General features: G+C 41.0%; 1 protein-coding gene across 2 annotated transcripts in view; it reads right to left on the bottom strand.

The window, feature by feature from the left end:
* LOC147457060 (uncharacterized) overlaps positions 1-17,277 on the bottom strand; it is a 54,348-nt gene that overhangs the window by 19,223 nt on the left and 17,848 nt on the right. For both annotated transcript variants that reach the window (XR_015188278.1, XM_086513506.1), the window contains exons 3-8: positions 11,299-11,399; positions 10,983-11,106; positions 6,593-6,702; positions 6,302-6,349; positions 5,511-5,579; positions 5,303-5,410 (exon numbers count right to left, since the gene is read on the bottom strand). Coding sequence is in view for 1 of the 2 variants with exons in the window: in XM_086513506.1 (XP_086369632.1) it covers positions 5,303-5,410; positions 5,511-5,579; positions 6,302-6,349; positions 6,593-6,702; positions 10,983-11,106; positions 11,299-11,399 (560 nt within the window). In the remaining variant the exon portion in view is untranslated. The remainder of the gene's footprint in view (positions 1-5,302; positions 5,411-5,510; positions 5,580-6,301; positions 6,350-6,592; positions 6,703-10,982; positions 11,107-11,298; positions 11,400-17,277) is intronic.

The raw sequence follows: 17,277 nt of genomic DNA, 5'->3' as shown, positions 1-17,277 counted from the left end.
CAAGCAAGCATACCAAGCGGGATTTCCCTTTGAACAAAAGAACAAAGCAGAAAAGTCCAAGGGCAATGACAAAGATGAACTTAAGGTAAGGACAAGAAGCTACAAACTATCCAATTACTAGAGTTAAATCCATCTTCTCAATATGCTCATGTGGAAGTCTCTCATTGCATAGAAGCACATGAGTTCTTACTTATAGCTTCAATGTTGCAATAGCCGATAAGTCCACATGATTTAATCCACCTTCATGGCTACATTAATGGGCACAAGGTGCACATATTTAAGGCCGATGAGGCAATCCATCACTTTCTCAATTAATATATTTCTAGATGATTTACCTTCGAGTTTACCTCCAAAGAGAGAAATAACATAATATAGATGTGCAGCCAAACAACAAACCTATATGAAAACTAGCATATAGGCTTACTCAAATCAAAGCTAAAGAGTTGGAACATCAACTAAATAAGTGTATCAATAAGGGTTTTATTAAACCTAGTTCTTCTCTATGGACTAATTGGATGGGTAACAAAAGGGTCTCCTAATTTTTGGGTGACCCTTCTGGCTTGCCGAAAAGAAAGTGTAACGTCCATGCAATGAGAAACAAAGCCCCTTCGCTATAGTCCAACGTCTAAACCAATAGGGGTGAACACCAAGCTGATTATTCGGCCAAGGTCCACTATTCAGGAAAAGTGTGTCTCAAGTTACAGTCATGCTGCTTTGAAAATAGAAAATGCCAGTTGAGAGGAAGAGGAAAAAGACAGTTTCCATCTAGATTTAAGAAAAATAATTTAGCAAGGATAAAAGTCAAAAATGCAATGTCTAATGTATTATAATGCATTACAAGGAAGTCTAGGCTAGCAATAAAAAGGTATTTCATGAGTTTAGTAGCTGAGGGAAGAAGGCGCCCTGCAATCATTTTATATGCATTTTTTCATAGGTATATTTTTTCCTAGATTCCTTAGGGATAGGTCATGTGGATATGTGATCTAACTCTCTACTCGATCACCTTCACTAGTAGTTGGGAGTCTTTTCTTCATTGATACAAAAATATTATGTAATGCACTCACATGTCATTTTGTGGCTCGCTTGGACAACCATCCTTCTATTGAAGGTATTGGTTATTCCTCGTTATTCCAAAGAGCTCGTCACTTGTTGACCGCATTGATGGAGCTAGCTGTTTGGGCTAGATATCAAGAGAGAAAAGCATATGCAACCTAGCTCTTAATAGACTTTTTAAAGAGAGAATCGTTCCACTTACCATAAATTGATTGTTTTCATAATGAATTGGTGAATTTTCATGGGGGGGCATGCAAAGAGGGATTATGGGCATTAGGAATCGTATATGGTCTAGAAGATTTTGGATCATCACAGTTTACAAACACTAATCCCGGTAGGAATAGTCCCCCCAAAGTACATTCCACAGAAATGTCCATCTCACGGAGCGACAGTGCCAAATGTTACTTGTTACCAGCTCTCACCTAGACGTTTGCCATTTCTTTGGCCACAATTTATTGAGGGGGGAGAACTCGACAGTGCCAAATGTTACTTGTTACCAGCTCTCACCTAGACATTTGCCATTTCTTTGGCCACAATTTATTGAGGGGGGAGAACTCGACAATGCCAAATGTTACTTGTTACCAGCTCTCACCTAGACGTTTGCCATTTCTTTGGCCACAATTTATTGAGGGGGGAGAACTCGACAGTGCCAAATGTTACTTGTTACCAGCTCTCACCTAGACGTTTTCCATTTCTTTGGCCACAATTTATTGAGGGGGGAGAACTGGTCTGTTTTGAACATTAGATTGTCGTAGATTTCCTTGGTTTGTGATTTAGAAAAGTTTTTGTCCTGAGGTTGATGCCAAGCTTTCAAATTGAATTCAATCTCACTAATTGGCTTCAAAACATTGCATGCCCTTCTGTAGCTCTGTTAATTAGCAATCTTTTTAGTTTTGATGAGGTGAAATTGGGTAGAAAATTGATCTACTTCTTTCCATCGCTTGTTGTCGATGTTCCAAAATTGAGCCAAATGTTGAAGCCCTTTGTTATTAACCTTTCTGGCAATTTCTTTCGAGAATAGATTTGATAATTTACTTCCCACTTTAGAGAGCCATGGGGACCAATCTATTATGAAGTTCTAGAAATATATGATTGACTCTCTCCATTCTTGTATCCAGTAGCTTACACTTGCATACTCGTTCTCTCGTGGTGCCACCAAGTTTAATGTTTGACCACCGAGGTAGAAGCAGTTTGTTGTAGATCCCTACCTCCTTCCACACGTCTCCTTGAGCCATGCATGGTCTTGTTATGCAATTGAGATCATAGATTTAGCACATTATAGCATGCAATTCAGGGCGGAGGATCCCAATACCGCTTGCTCTTTGGGTCTACCAACATAATCCTATTTGGCCTACCGCCAAAGGAGCGTATCTTTGGTGTTATTTTTCCACAGGAATCTTTTCACCAATTTCAAAGAGCTTCAATGTGAGTTGTTTGTTACCTGGTATGAAAAACCCTTGGATTCTTCCCCTTGCAGCACTTGCTTCCAGTATGGTTAGCAGAGGATGAAACAAAAGCGAACAATAGTGGGGCAAGAGGGAAACCCTATTGGATTGATCTTTTTACTTCAAAGGCGTCCACAGTTTTGTCATTAAGCAGTAGTTGTGAATGGTTGCCTGCTTCTAGGGTGTGCACTATCCAACACAGCTGAGGTCCAAAACCCATCAATTTCATGACGTCCTCTATGAAGGACTAATTGATTTGGTCATTTTCTTTGTCAAGTTCGAGTTGAAAAAGGATACATTGTTGATTAGTGAAGTTTGCATACTCGATGTCGACCATAGCTACCATATTCTTATAATATATTGACCTTCCTTTGATGAAACCGTGTTGGTGAGGGATGTTTGCTTTATGCAGGAGAGGAGAGAGCCTAAGGGCGATACCTTTGGCAACAATTTTTGTAAGCTATCATCATCATAGGGTTCTCTTTTTTTGTTGTTCAACAATTCTACATCACCTTTTACTTGCTTATGGTGTTCCTCGCGTATCTTCTTCACCCTTGGGCCTGTTCATTTAATCGCTTTTTGGATACTTCAAGCAAAGACATCCCAAGCTCTTGGATTCTCCGATTCTGCATCTTATCGAGCTTTCTCAGGGCCTGTTTTGCAAGACTTTTAAAAAGTAGTTCTTTGGAAAGGTGTTCATCATGACTAGTTTCTTCTTGATCTTTTGGAGTACTGACCTTCTCCCTTGGCTTTTCTAAGATTCACGAACAACGGCAAGTAATCTGAAAGACTCTAGAAAGTGACTACCTTCATTTCTATTGTAGAGTGAATTTAATCAGCTTGATGGGAGTAGTAGCACCCGTCTAGCGAAGAGGCGGTGTGGCCATATTGAAGGCTTACATAGGGAAATTCTAGTGTGATGTTCCATGGACCAACCAACCTCAGGTCCACCAATGCCCACTTCTCAAACAAGCTCTGCCATTTTTCTTTTTCAAAGCCAACCAACATGCTTGAAGAGCCTATTTTGTCTTTTCTATTCTCTACCCAATTGAAGTCTCCTATTGAGCACCACTCACCATCAATAGGGGTGTCTCTAAGATATATCTACAATTTGGCTCTATTATTGGCATCGAAAGGGCCGTAAACATTGACAATGGTGATGGGATGTCCTACCCAGTTAATCTTCACCCCCATGACTCTCCCGGATGCATGATTCATGACCACCTTCGGCTCAAGGTCTCTATCCACCTTGGTAAGGATGCCGTTGTATCCATCCGTTCTTTCTCCATAAAATGCTAGCTTCATGCCTAATGCTTGCTTTCTTTGGTTGACTTTCCGATTTTTCTTCTCATCCCAAAAAAGGGCACCTTCTTGCAGGTTTGAATGCCCTTCACATTCCACGACAGGAATATTGAAATATTAAGGGTTAGAATTGTTTTGGGCTTCCCAAACAAGCCTTGCTATCATTTGGACAAATGGTCCTCATCAAAGACGTTACTTTATTCGCTTCTATTTTTTGTGTCTCTCTCTCTTTTTTATTTTGGAATAAGTTCCCAAATTTGCTTTGCACTACATTTTCAAACTAGAGCTCACATTTTTCAAAATTTAGGGGCCTTACATCAAGGAGGTTTGTAGGAAACCTCTCTCTCTCTCTCTCTCTCTCTCTCTCTCTCTCTCTCTCTCTCTCATACACACTATACGTATGTGTTTTTAGCAAGTCATTGTGACTGTACGTCTATGTGTGGTAGTACTCGAAAAAAACTTTTTTCCAAAAACTTGGCAAACCTACATATGAGAAATAATGGAGGTGAACTGACTAAATTTGAAGGTTTTTACACTAAATTTTTTTAAAAAAAAGGTTTTCTTACCTTCAAATATAAAATGTAGAGGTAAATCTCAAAGTTTGTAGGTGGGATTACACCAAAACTAGGTTTTTTTCCAAGCATTGTACAGTGGTCTCCTTTGGCAAAGAAGAACAAGCAATAAATGGGAGCAACGTGTGTCATGGATCACTTGACCAAAGCATGATCATATGCCAAAAGCAAAGGCTTCTAAAATATTGGTCTTCTAGTCTATTTTCTAAAATAAAATATTGACTACCAAATTTGTGTAAATCTTGCTGCGTTAGACACTACTTGTAATGTGTTTCTTGTGAAATAGCAAACCCTTGAGCTTTGCAATTTAATGAGATGTTTGCATTTCGTTCATCTAGTTCCTTTTTTGGTGCATTGTTGTGTTGTAAAACATGGAGAGGTTGCACACCACCCTACGTACACCACGTTACTCCAAGTCCTTCAAGTCAAGGGGAGTTGGCATAGCAGTAAAGGCAATGAGCTTTAAGTGAGCCTGCAAGGTTCAACCCCTATGACAAGCCTGTGTGGGGTTTTGTGTGCAATCATGTACAACTAGTTGCTACTAGTTGATACTTCGTATCATATTGAAAAAAAAAAAAAGATAATTGCCATAATACTTGAACCCAAACCTAAATTTTGATAATCAAATGTTTCACCAGCTGGGTTATAATTTGATGATGTTCACCAAAAACCTTTTTTAGCAACCAATGGGAAAAAGGAGAGCATTGGAAATCTCCCGGTTTTTAGTGAAAATTTTAGGGTTTTTATCGGTTTTTATACTAAAATCCTCTGAATTTAGCCAATTTCCATCAAGATGACCCCCCAAACTAGCCGGGAAGTTTGAATTTTTGTCCTTTAAAAATACACTAAAGGTCATTTTTTTTGTGAACACAATTTTAGTCAATGATTCCGACTAATACCATTAAAAAGTCTAGCATGGTTGAGACCGACCTTGGAAAGATGTGGAGGTGGTGGTTTTGGATAGACAAAATGCTGATTTATCCTGTCCTTTTTGTGTCGTTCCTTCCCCTTTTTTTGTCCAATCAACCATTCTTTATACTACAAGTTGAAAGAAAACCATTATATTATCGCCAAAGATGTGGTTATTTGTGAATAAGTGCTTAATTAATATGATTGTAATCCTTTTGAAATGACTTACTTGGCTGTAGAAGAGACTCAAGATTATCAACAATTGTAAAGTATCCACAACTTGATGTAGCAAATTAACCTATTGACAGTACACAATATCCACTACATTGAATGAACATCCATGTGGTTTTGTACATCCTCAACATGATTGGATATGTGTACATCTTGTAACTCTTATTTTTCTGTTTGATATATTTGTATCTCTGTGTTCAGTTTTTAATTTTACTAAAATGTATTTATTTATTCCACATATTAAGTGATTGCATACATGCGTGTGCATGTGCGTGTGCGCGCGCGTGTGCGTGTGCGTGTGCGTGTGCGTGTGCGCGCGCATGTGCGCGTGCGCATGCACACACATGCATGGTAGTGTAAGTTTGTGCATGAGAAATCACAATTTAGATTATACGTACTAGTATGGCTGGCGGGCTTCGCCCGCCTCTTTCTCTCTCCCTCTCTCTCTCTCTCTCTGTCTCTGTTCGTTGTGTGCCCGGAGCCGCAGGGGACATTGCTAGATCAACGTGCTTCCGCCACGTGTCTCGCGGGAGGGCGGGGGGAATCCCTGTCCCTTTTATAATTGTATAGATACATACTCACATACATGTGTGCTTGCACATAAGGACACACACATGTCAAGTTATCAATTATATGCATTAAACCAATGTCCCCTCACACACACACACACACACACACACACACACACACACACACACACACACACACATACACAAGTCATGTTTTCTTCTTAAGCTTTGATTAATGACATTGAAATATTTGCAGACACAACAAAAGAGAGTATTGTACCTTAAAAGAAGACCTTCTCAAGACAAAATTTTCTCCTTTAATTGGAACCTACAAGGGAAATCTTGTCTATCACACCAATCAAAATGTGGCTAACTGAGTGGGTAGGGTCAAGCAATAAATCTTTCAAGCATTATATGTTTGTTACACAAATGGGTACAAAAGGGTTGATAATATACAAAAATATATAGGAAAGGATAGATAATATTCTTCATGACCTTTTAAATAACACATGAAGATTTTTTTCAAGGGTTTTTTTTTTTTTTAAAAGAAATTATCTTGTGTTCTTATTACCTTGTGCCACTTGAAGCCGCGCAGAACTTGCCATTGTCTCGCATGAAACATAGGTGATGGTACTTTGATCACTTTGAACAGAAAGAGGAATTCATATGCAAAGAAAACCCCTATCATTAAGAATATATAAACATAAATTAGCACATGCATAGCTGATTGTATTTGTGCTTTGGCCACCTTGTAAAAATTGTAAAAACATTGATTAAGAAAAATATATGAACTTCTCTTTTACATCAATCAATCTGTAATTTTTGTTCGTAACCAAAAGGTAATTTTTGGTTATTAACAAAAATTATTTTTTGTTAGTAACCAACCCAAGCCTAGAACATATGGCCCGTGCATAAAGTATGCATTTTCAAGTTCATTAATATACTTCCATATTGATAGCAAAAGTGTCGAACTTATTAAAATTGATAAATATGTACTTAGTAAATCTTTATCTCTTGTTTCCTTGACCAAATCCATCACATCTCTTAGCTATGCATGCAGTGTTTTGATGCATTGTGACAAGATTAGCATTTTTTTGCCCAATTGTTGTCTTCTACCTCTCTCATTTTTTCCTAATAGCTATCATACATACTCTATATTTTTGTGTTCCTACAGCTTTGAATACACCACCAACATAAGAAGGCTTGGGTGAATAGAGTCGATCTAGACACTTGACCGACAAAACCAATCAATTGTGGCGGTATTGAGATCCTCGACACTGCAGTACAAGCAGAGGCCGAGTGTGCCAAATTTATGGTCTTAGTTGCAAAACAAGACCGGGCATGGACTATTATGACAAGGGACACATGATGAAGCTCTTCTCTCAAGGTGATTCATGGAAGGAGTCAGGGGTTCGCAACAAACCGTTGGCACCTCAATGGACAAACCTGAGATTAGGTGGCACCATGGGCGAGCTAGTACGGGAGTGTACCAGAGCAGCATAGACACTAGAATGGAGGAAGGCAACCAGATATTTTCAAAAATCCATAACAAACTAGTCCCCGCAGCTCTCTAAAGTGGAAAGTAAACTATTGAATCAATTATGGAGAGAAATTACAAGAAAGATCAATAACAAAGGACTTCGACATCTAGCCCAATTTTGGGACGGCAACACCTCAAGATGGAAAGAAGCATACCAATTGCCTACCTAGTTTCAACTCAATGGAACTAAAAGACTACTAATCAGCATAGCCATCAAAGGGTTGGACAATGTTTTGATGCCTATTTGTGAGGTATTCGATTTGAAAGCCTAGCAGTGGTCCAAGAACAAAAACTTTCTAGATCGAATGAAAAGAAGCACACCAATTGCCTACCCAGTTTTACCTCAATGGAACTAAAAGACTCCTAATCAATAAAGCCGTCGAAGGGTCGGACAATGTTTTGATGCCTATATATGAGGCATTCGACTTGAAAGCCTAGCAGTGGCCCAAGAACATAAACATCTCAAGACCGCAAACCAAGGAAATCTACTACAATCTAATGCTCAAAACATATTGGTTTCCCCTCTCAATAAACAGTGGTGTAAGCAATGGCCAAAATCTAGGTGGGAGACAATAGCAAGTAACAAATGGAACCCCATGCGATGTAGATATTCATGTGGAAGGTGCTATAGGGGGCTATCCCAACCGGCATTAAGATACTAGCTAGGCTCATATAGGTGCTCAAGGTACAAAGTGCGAAGTGAAGATCCCCCTCACTTGGTTCAAGGACTACCCCGCTGACTATAAGAGGCCTTGCAGACAAAACTTGAAAATGGATACAGAATGTCCTTCAAGAAAGATCTACTCCTAGGAGGTAAGATTGTGAAGAACCAAGCTCTTTCGATCTACACAGAAATTGTTCACATCTGCTATTTTAAACAAGTCTAAAGGGCTGGGAACCAACAGGTCTTCGAACACAACCTCTCAACAACTAGTTTCACAGAGGTTATCCATGAAAGCAAGAAAGTGATCGTATATATTTGAAAAGGAAGAACTTTGAATCAAACAACCCGAACCATCACAGTCACAACTAGATAACATCATGAAAGGTATCTTTGGAAGTAGCTTACACCAGTCTGGGCTATGTAGCTCCTATATAACTATCTTGTGGCACCTCAAGGCACATATGTGCTTGAGGGTTATTGTACATTCCTTTATGGGTGCATTTAATACATCCACTCACAATTGTGAGCATGGCAAAACAAAACAAAACAAAAACCAATCAATTGAGTACCCTCAATAAGTTACTCGGGCATTCTTTTGTATATCTAAATAAAGCTATCAATTATGACCAATGCATTTTAGTCATCACCTACATTGAGCTTTAGTTTGGTACGCTAGCAGAGTTAGAGGTTAATTTCCATTAATGGAAATAAGGAATGTTTTCCTCAAGTTTGAAAAGGAAAATGGTTGGTTTGGGTAATATGAACTTAAGCAATTTTTCATATATCTTTAGTAAACCTTAGGTCTTTATACATGATCCTAAAAGCACAAACCATTGAAGATTTGATGATATCCTCAAGAGCACGAAAAATTAAAGCAAGAAGACAAGGTTGTCTTATTGGAAAAGGTTGTGTTTTCTTCCAAATTTGGAAGTGACACAGTTACTTTTAATGCTCTAATTATACACACAATTTGCAAGCTGGTTTATTGAGCTCAAGTTGACACTACCAATACAACAAAATGATTGTTTTATTATGTGATTTTTTTTTCTATAGTTTTGTTTACTATACCTTTTGAATGTTGCTTATGAGTTAGATTTGGAGGTTTTAAGATGGTTATAAGTTTGAGATATCTCATTTTGACCGCTGTTTAGAGGCATTTGATAAAACATAAGCTTCTTTAATCTCTTCTTTAAGCTTTTGCATGTCCAAATTCTAATAGCAAAGTTGATTATCTGGTGTTGCCTTTGCAAAAGTGATGCTTCCAGTGATCCAAGAAGGGTACTTGGTTTTAGCTTTTCATGTGTTGCATAGGCTTCTGCTTTGACTTTCATTTTGTGTAGAACCCACCAAGTTGCAACATCTTCTCTAGTCAATTGAGTAATTGCATATTACCAAAACAAGATACAATAATTATAGAAAAATCAAAAATGAAGTAGCATTCATAAAATACGCCTTCAAATAGGTACTCCGCAATTAGTTTGGTGGCTATAGAACCTCGACAGAATAATTATTTTTAAGTGTCTAAGCACATTAATTATGATGAGTGTGTAAGCTGGGCATATTAAGATTAATTCCAAGTACTCACATTACCAAAAATAAAAAAAATTCACATTTCTAAGGTCCACCTTTTTTTATAGAATAGACCAAATCTCAATAAATCGAACCTTCTCTCACATACTGATTCTCCTTTGCCCTTACCTTTTGATGACAGCTCCAATGTAAACTTGGCAATATCCTTAGTGCTAAACTATTGACCTCTCAAGCTACAATATAATCTCCATAAACCCATTGTATGACATAAGAAGTAAACTTGCTTCCTCTTCTCTCATTTCACTCCTTGAAGCAGGAAGGCAATGTGTGCACGTGCGCTCGGCGCACATTCATAGCATGTTTCTTGTGTGTTTTCTTTAGTCATTCAAAATGCTTGTTTTTGTAGTCTTCGAGAATTTTTGTGTCCACATATACGATCATATTTGGAATAAAATCGTACAGGCAACATATCAAATGTGGAATAGTTAATAAGATAACGTATTTTGCATAGCCTCATTCATCAAGTTGATCAAACAATACAAGGGACAAGGAACACCACTTGTGCATCTATTCACATCTATGTTCACAATAGCTGATGCCATGCACGGGCTAGATTTGAAAACTTTGAAGATTTCGATGGACACTTGAAGCTCCCAATACACCATCCATGACTTGCTACTTGTCCTTAAAATAAATTCTATATATGTGAAATAGTCACTACATGTATGTTAACAAAGCAAATAAGACAGAAAAAATCCTTGCAAAACTAGATGAAGGGTCACGTTGGCGTTCTAAAACAATAAAATAGAATGGGCCCATATGAGGCTCTTAAATGAAAGGATTCTTTTACAAACCAACATATCGAAAAAACTTTCAATCAATCAATACTTCACATCAAATGTATGCCTAACTCCCTTCTTCATTAAGGCTTGTTTTAAAAAGACTTTAGTTCCAAACATGATCGAACAACATTTAACATCCTCCATCGCATAAGAAACAACATTACACAACAAGTTCGGAATGGACATTTTCAAGTGTCATTGAAACAAAATATGATGAATGACGAAAAAAATGAGTTCATTGAAATCATTATCTTACAAGAGTTAGGACAAAATTGCACAGGACTTGAAGATACAAACTAAAAGCGTTATGTATGGTAAGTGTTACGATAAAGACCCTAATATAAAATTTATGAATAATCACGAAGAAGATTTGAGTTGATAGTACCTTTAGTGATTGCTTGGAGAATAGGAAAAGATTGTTGCAATTGTCCATGGGCATATGAAGGTAGTATTCCTTTGCTTATCTTTGCGGCAATCTCTGATGGGGGACTAACTAGACGTATTAAAGTCTGCAAGGAAAAAGATTCTTGTAGTAGTGTGAATTCCAAAAAGGGGGCAGGGGAAAAGGAAAGAAAAACAGGAGGGGAATGAGACGAAAGACAATAATATCTGTGTGTAAATGTGTTCCTTGCACATGATTGTCTTTGGGAGTTTGCAACTTTATGTTCATGCCAAGCAAGTTTTGGAATTTAAATACCCACCATTGATAGCAAGGCGATAAATTTTTGAAAATCCAGCAATTTGCTCCCACTCGGCTTTGTCTTTCTTTGTAAGCCACAAAGTGCCTCTGTGAGTGTCGCATCTGGAAAAAAGGGGGCACGTTAAAATCCTTGATTTTGTAGTCCTCTACCAAGAAGTTTACAAGACAAAAACATGTTTCCTCTTCATTTAAAGTTTGTTAAAAAAAAGAGACCCTCAAATGTTACCCATGGTAAGCCAAAATTAAAGATGAGGCCTTCAAACGTTAACCATGGTAAGACAAAATTAAATATTGAAAAACCATGTTAGGTACAAAAAACTCCGGCCTTTCAAATGTTAACCAAGATTAACGCACTATGTTAAGTAAAAGAAATCGAGGCTCGAGGCTGCCAACCAAGCTCATTTAATACCCCTTAGAACATAATCTAAGACCAAAATGATACGGCCAGAATTATGCTTAACCATCTCAGTCAAATTATCGGTCAGCTCCTATTTCAAGCACTAAATGTTGAACTGGCTTGAAGGCAATGGGGAAGGAAAAATCCCCTGGGTGGGATGGTCTTACAGCTGAATTCGTCAAAGAGTTTTGGGAAGATCTCAAATCCCATTAACGGAGTTAGCGAACAAGGCTTTGGTAGAGGGACAAATGGATGCTAGCTTGAAAAGGACGGGGAATAGGCTTTAGCTTGAGAAGGACTGATCAACCCTATTCCCAAATTAGTCTGTTGCTCCCTCTTAGAACATTGGCGCCCAATTTTTATGATGACAGTAGTTTACAAGATCATTGCTAAGGTTATCCCTTAAGGCTATCTCCAGTCATGGAAAAAGTAATTGCCCCCCATCAACATGGCTTCATCAAAGGCAGGTCTATTTATGGCAGCATTCTTGCAAAGATGCTTGGCATCGAGTATGCTAATTTCACCAAGCAAGAATGTATCCTCCTTCAACTCGACTTGGACAAGACGTATGACAAAATCTCGTGGTCTTACATTGCTTAGGTCATGAAGGCATTGGGCTTTGGACCCAGAATGTGTGCGATAGTTCACACACTTCAGGAGGGAAGCTACTCTAAGCTGCTCTTCAACAACAGGATTGTGGGAACGTTTGAACTCAAAAGATCAATCAAGCAAGGCTGCCCCCTTTCCCCGCTGCTATTTGCAATCGACACTCACCCTTTGGTAGCCTCGGTCGAGGACAATGTCTCTTACTACCAAGAGGAAAACAATTGCTTGCAAAACTGTTTGTTGATTATTCATTACTCTATATAAAAGCAAACCAATAAATGCTAAGAAGAGCTCTCCAAATTGTCCAAGTATTTGATATTGCTTCCAGCTCGAAGTACAAACCGAGAAATCAACATTAAGTTCGCTCTCTAAAAGCAACTCAGTTGACCCCACCGAGTGGTCGAGGGAAGTTGTTGGGAAAGGCATTGTGTTTAGACACCTCGGCGCTCCACTTGTGGTGGGCGTTTCGGATAAGCAAAGATTTGATTGGATCTTGAGTAAGATCCATAGTAAAATCAGAAGGTGGGAATACGCACTCCTCCCTTTCCACAGCAAGGTCATTGTGATTAATGCCTTCATGATCCCTTACATCTCATTCATGTCTCCGATTCTAAAAATGGGCAAATGTAACTAGACAAAATTTATGAAACCTATCAAACGGTTCTTATCGAAGAATAACACAAAGGTCAAAAGTGGGAATACGCACTCCTCCCTTTCCACAGGAGGGTCATTGTGATTAATGCCTTCATGATCCCTTACATCTCATTCATGTCTCCGATTCTAAAAATGGGCAAATGTAACTAGACAAAATTTATGAAACCTATCAAACGGTTCTTATCGAAGAATAACACAAAGGCCACAACTCCGTGGCAATGGGGGAAATGGGAATGGGTGGCGAGACCCAAGCACCAAGGTGGCATTGGGATTTTGGACCCTATGCAACATGTTGAAGCCATGTGTGCTAAACTAGTTGTCTCGCTAACTACTCAAAGGCAAGAATGGGTGCTCATGGCCTAAGACATGATCAGCATGGGAAACTGGGTAGGGCAATTTTGATAAGCGACTATATAAGAAAAGCTAGCCGCTAGCACTTTATGGCAGAAGATGCAGCAGATAGCATCTAATAGTGCACCTTCTTAGCAAGACCGGCAAGGGAACTAGCGTTTTCAGCCACAAGGACCAGCCAACGTTTTTCCTTACAGATCAGCCTAGCGTTTTCAACAGCAACAAATCAGCACTAGCGTTTTTGCAGATCACAAGACAGCCTGGCATTTTTGCAAATTGCAGCTCAATCTAGCGTTTTGCAGATTTCCGGCGACAGTTCAGCTCATAGCGTCAACGTTTTGCATTTTCAGCAATTAGACTCCGTACCGCAGCCCCCAATGTCACAAATTGGTGACGTGTCATGGCCTTGGACACACTGTGAAGTGTGGGCACTAGACACACACACACACACCCCGGCTGGTAGGCCCATGAAATGCGGAGACAGGCTGACGTGGCAACAGTGGAAAACACGGAATCTGTGACACGTGACAGCTGTACGGCAGTTCCGTGAATTGCGGCACAGACTACGGCAACTGATGACGTGGCAAAACGTACGGAATTCTTGATTTTTGTACTAGCTGAAAATTGGCATCTTTTGGCAATATACCTAGATGAATCCAGGATAAGCCCAGATTCACCCTTGAAGGCTTTTCACTTACTGCTTTTGGGGCTCTACTTTTGGGCATCCCTTGTAACCAATAAATAAGTGGGCATGGCCTCACTTCTCAGAGCATCTGGACGCAGAGTCTGAGAGTGAGAACCCTCCCACTCCCTTGTACTTTGAACTCAGATTAATACAAAAAGAAATACCGAAGGGGGCGCCAGTATTTGGGGCCAATATCTCTAGGCACGGAACTCCGTCGGGCCGTGTCGAATCAATTGTGAACTGTGAACTATTTTGAAGTGAATCTCTGCTGTGTCGCGGTAGAATCTTAACTTGGAGTATCCAAGTTTGTTACACCCAAACCTCGCAGATCTCACCTTCCCGTAGTAGATCCTCTCCGCACGGTCAGGTCAGCCAGCCTTTGCAGATTCAGCCCGCTATTCGCAAATTTTAGCATCTACGTTTTCAGCGCATCGTTGTCGCGTCGTCATCACCGCCGTCATCACCGACATAGAGTCAGAATACAGCACATACAAGGTTTGCAGATTTCAGCCCTTAGCGTATTCAGATTTCAGCCCGTCTCGTCGCTGTCCTCATCGTCGGCAAGTCCATTGCATTTAGACCATTGTATCAAGTTTGTGCAATCGATAGCATAGACTTCTCTCGCCATCGAGAAAGGGGCCCTTGGAGGAGGGTTTGACAACTTTTCTGGTGTCACGTGACACATCCAACCCTATGTGTTCGTGGACAAGCTACAGCATGACCATGGTTCAATTCAGTCAAGTCAGTCTAGAATATCTAGAATAGGAAGTGATCTAGCACTTTTGTGAGTCGATTCGCAGACCGTGCATGCCCAGACACTTAGTAGATGCATATCCTCTGGTTGCACACAGCATGATCATCAGCATTTCCATCAAAATCCATCACGGGAATTTTCGAGTGCATTAAACCTATTTTCCCTATTTTTGACATTTTTCACTCATTTATTAAGTGACTTTTGTTGGGAACTAGGTAGGGCAATTTTGCTAATGAAATATATAAGGAAACCAGAGCTAGCACTACCTGGCAGAAGAGGCGGCAAGAGCATTTCTCAACAGGCACCTTCTCAAGCAAGACTACCCCCAAGAACCTAGCGTTTCCAGCCCAGAAGCCTAGCGTTTTCAGCATGGGAAGCCAGCAACTTTAGCCATCCTCTGCAGCGTTTGCCAAGGCAGTAGAACCAGCGTTTGTAAAGCAAATCAGCCCCTGCACTTGACGTTTTTGCAGCAGCCATAGATCAGCATTTAGCGGCAGCGATTTCAGTATCAGGTTCAGCGTTTTCCAGCCTGCTGTACCAGCATTTTTCAGCCCTAAAAGCCAGTGTTTGTTGCCCATTCAGCTTGGCGTTTTTCAGCCCTAAAGCATCAGCTAGTCCACCATACAGATCAACGTTTTCAGCAGGCAAATTCATCAAGCAAAGGAACAACAAGAGCAGCGTTTTTTTTGCAACAGCAGCAATTCAACGTTCAAGCACTCAGTTTTCAGCATTAGACTCATCCTCGTCGTCCAAGCCGTCGACCTCGACATAGCATCACTTAGATTTGCATCAGCATCTTGTACCAGATTGTGCAATCAATAGTAGACCACTCTCGCCATCGAGAGTGGGGCCCTTGGAGGAGGTTTGACTACTTTCCGGTGTCGTATTCTCTTCTCTCTCTATCTCTCAGTCTCAGCACCTTCATTCACAGTATTCATCCACTTTGTTTGTGTCCATTGCACTCTCTCACTAAAGGAACGGAAGGCTCTCCCTCTCGTAAGTTAAAGGAACCTTGAGCACAGTTCGGAGCACTCATCTTGAGCAAAGTTCAACATACACTTCCGCTACACCTTACATTGGTACCAGAGCTTTGGCAGTGTTGTGTATCACTCAAGGAAAGAACCACATAAGTTTTTTTGCTTGTTGAGGTCGCACGTAACCCAAGATTTCTTGGGCGTATCGATTCCTAATCGTGTTTTTGAAGAGTGACAGGAATCCCAAGAAAGAAGGGCTTGTCCAGCCTCCCCTTGTTTCTCTTTGCACTCATTGAGAGCGGACCGTGCACTTAGCGGCCGGCCAATCGACGTGAGGTGGGAAAAAGCAACCTTGATGTGAGCGCAAGGCCGCCAAGGGGTGCGCCCGCGGGAAAGAGCAGAACTCGGGTGAAGAGAAGATCTTTCTCTAACACGGATTGCAAGCGAAAGAAGAACCTCAAGAACTCTAGACCCCCAAGAACCCAAGAATCCAAGACCCACAAGAACCCAAGTTCCTCGTGAACTTAAGAACCAAAGATCACAATGTATGGTCATCACTCGAAGCGGAATGGATACTTCGCATGGAAGTGATGGGCACGAAAGTAGTGAAGAAGAATTTCCTCACCATGGAGGTTTTCCTGACCCTCTCCCTTCGCCATCTACGCCAGGGATTGCACCAAATCCTATGGGAGGCTTTGGTCAAGACAATGATGGACATGATCGTTGCGATGGCACAACAAGAAGCGAATTTTTTCCGAGAAAAAGATCCTTCTATTAGTTAATGAAAACTGCCCATAGGGCTACATCCACCTCTGCAAGAGAGGGCTACAACAAGCATGATGGGGGGACTCTCCCAATGAAAAAACAGCATATATACAATGGGGCTAAATCAACAGATGGGAGGAGGGAAGAGCCACACAGGTGGACAGTAGTGCCATCTGAGCACCCCCTGGACCATGGTGTAGAAAGGCTCAGGGCGCCAGAGTCGAAGGAAAGCCTCGCGGCGCTCCCGCATGCGGTCGGAGCTGCCCTGTAGTCCCTCAAGATGTCCTCTCAGAGTATGAATCAGCTCTAGCCAAAAGTCACGAACAGTCTCTGCTGGTGGCAGAGGGCGAGCCTCAAAGATGCGGAAACAACGGGCCCGCCAGATGAACCAAAGAGCTAGGCCGCTGATGAGCTCCCAACACTCCTCTCTCTCACTGCACCACTCCTGTGGAGTAAGGTCTGTAGCAGGCTGGAGTGTAGGTCGCCCCTCCTGTATCACTATCATCCTGCTGGTGGAAGATAGCTCAAACTGTAGTGCCAGGCCCGTGAGGGTGGACCAAGCCGCTGCCCCCCAAGTGTACTGTCGAGCCGTGGAGAGGGCAGGCATCAGCCGAAGAACTCGTAGCCACACCTGCTGGGCCAAGGGACAGTCCCAAAGACAGTGTCGCTGACTCTCCACCAACTGGTCACAGGCTGTACATGCGGCCGAGAGACCACTATGCACAAGCCAGCTCCCTACTGTTCTGGCTCTGTGTGCAACCAACCACTGGAACAAAGTGACGCGTCTCCGCTGT

This window comes from Adiantum capillus-veneris, chromosome 5 (assembly GCF_014529385.1).
Source record: "Adiantum capillus-veneris isolate H3 chromosome 5, ASM1452938v2, whole genome shotgun sequence".
NCBI lineage: Eukaryota > Viridiplantae > Streptophyta > Polypodiopsida > Polypodiales > Pteridaceae > Adiantum > Adiantum capillus-veneris.
This window is presented reverse-complemented; position numbering and strand designations above follow the sequence as displayed.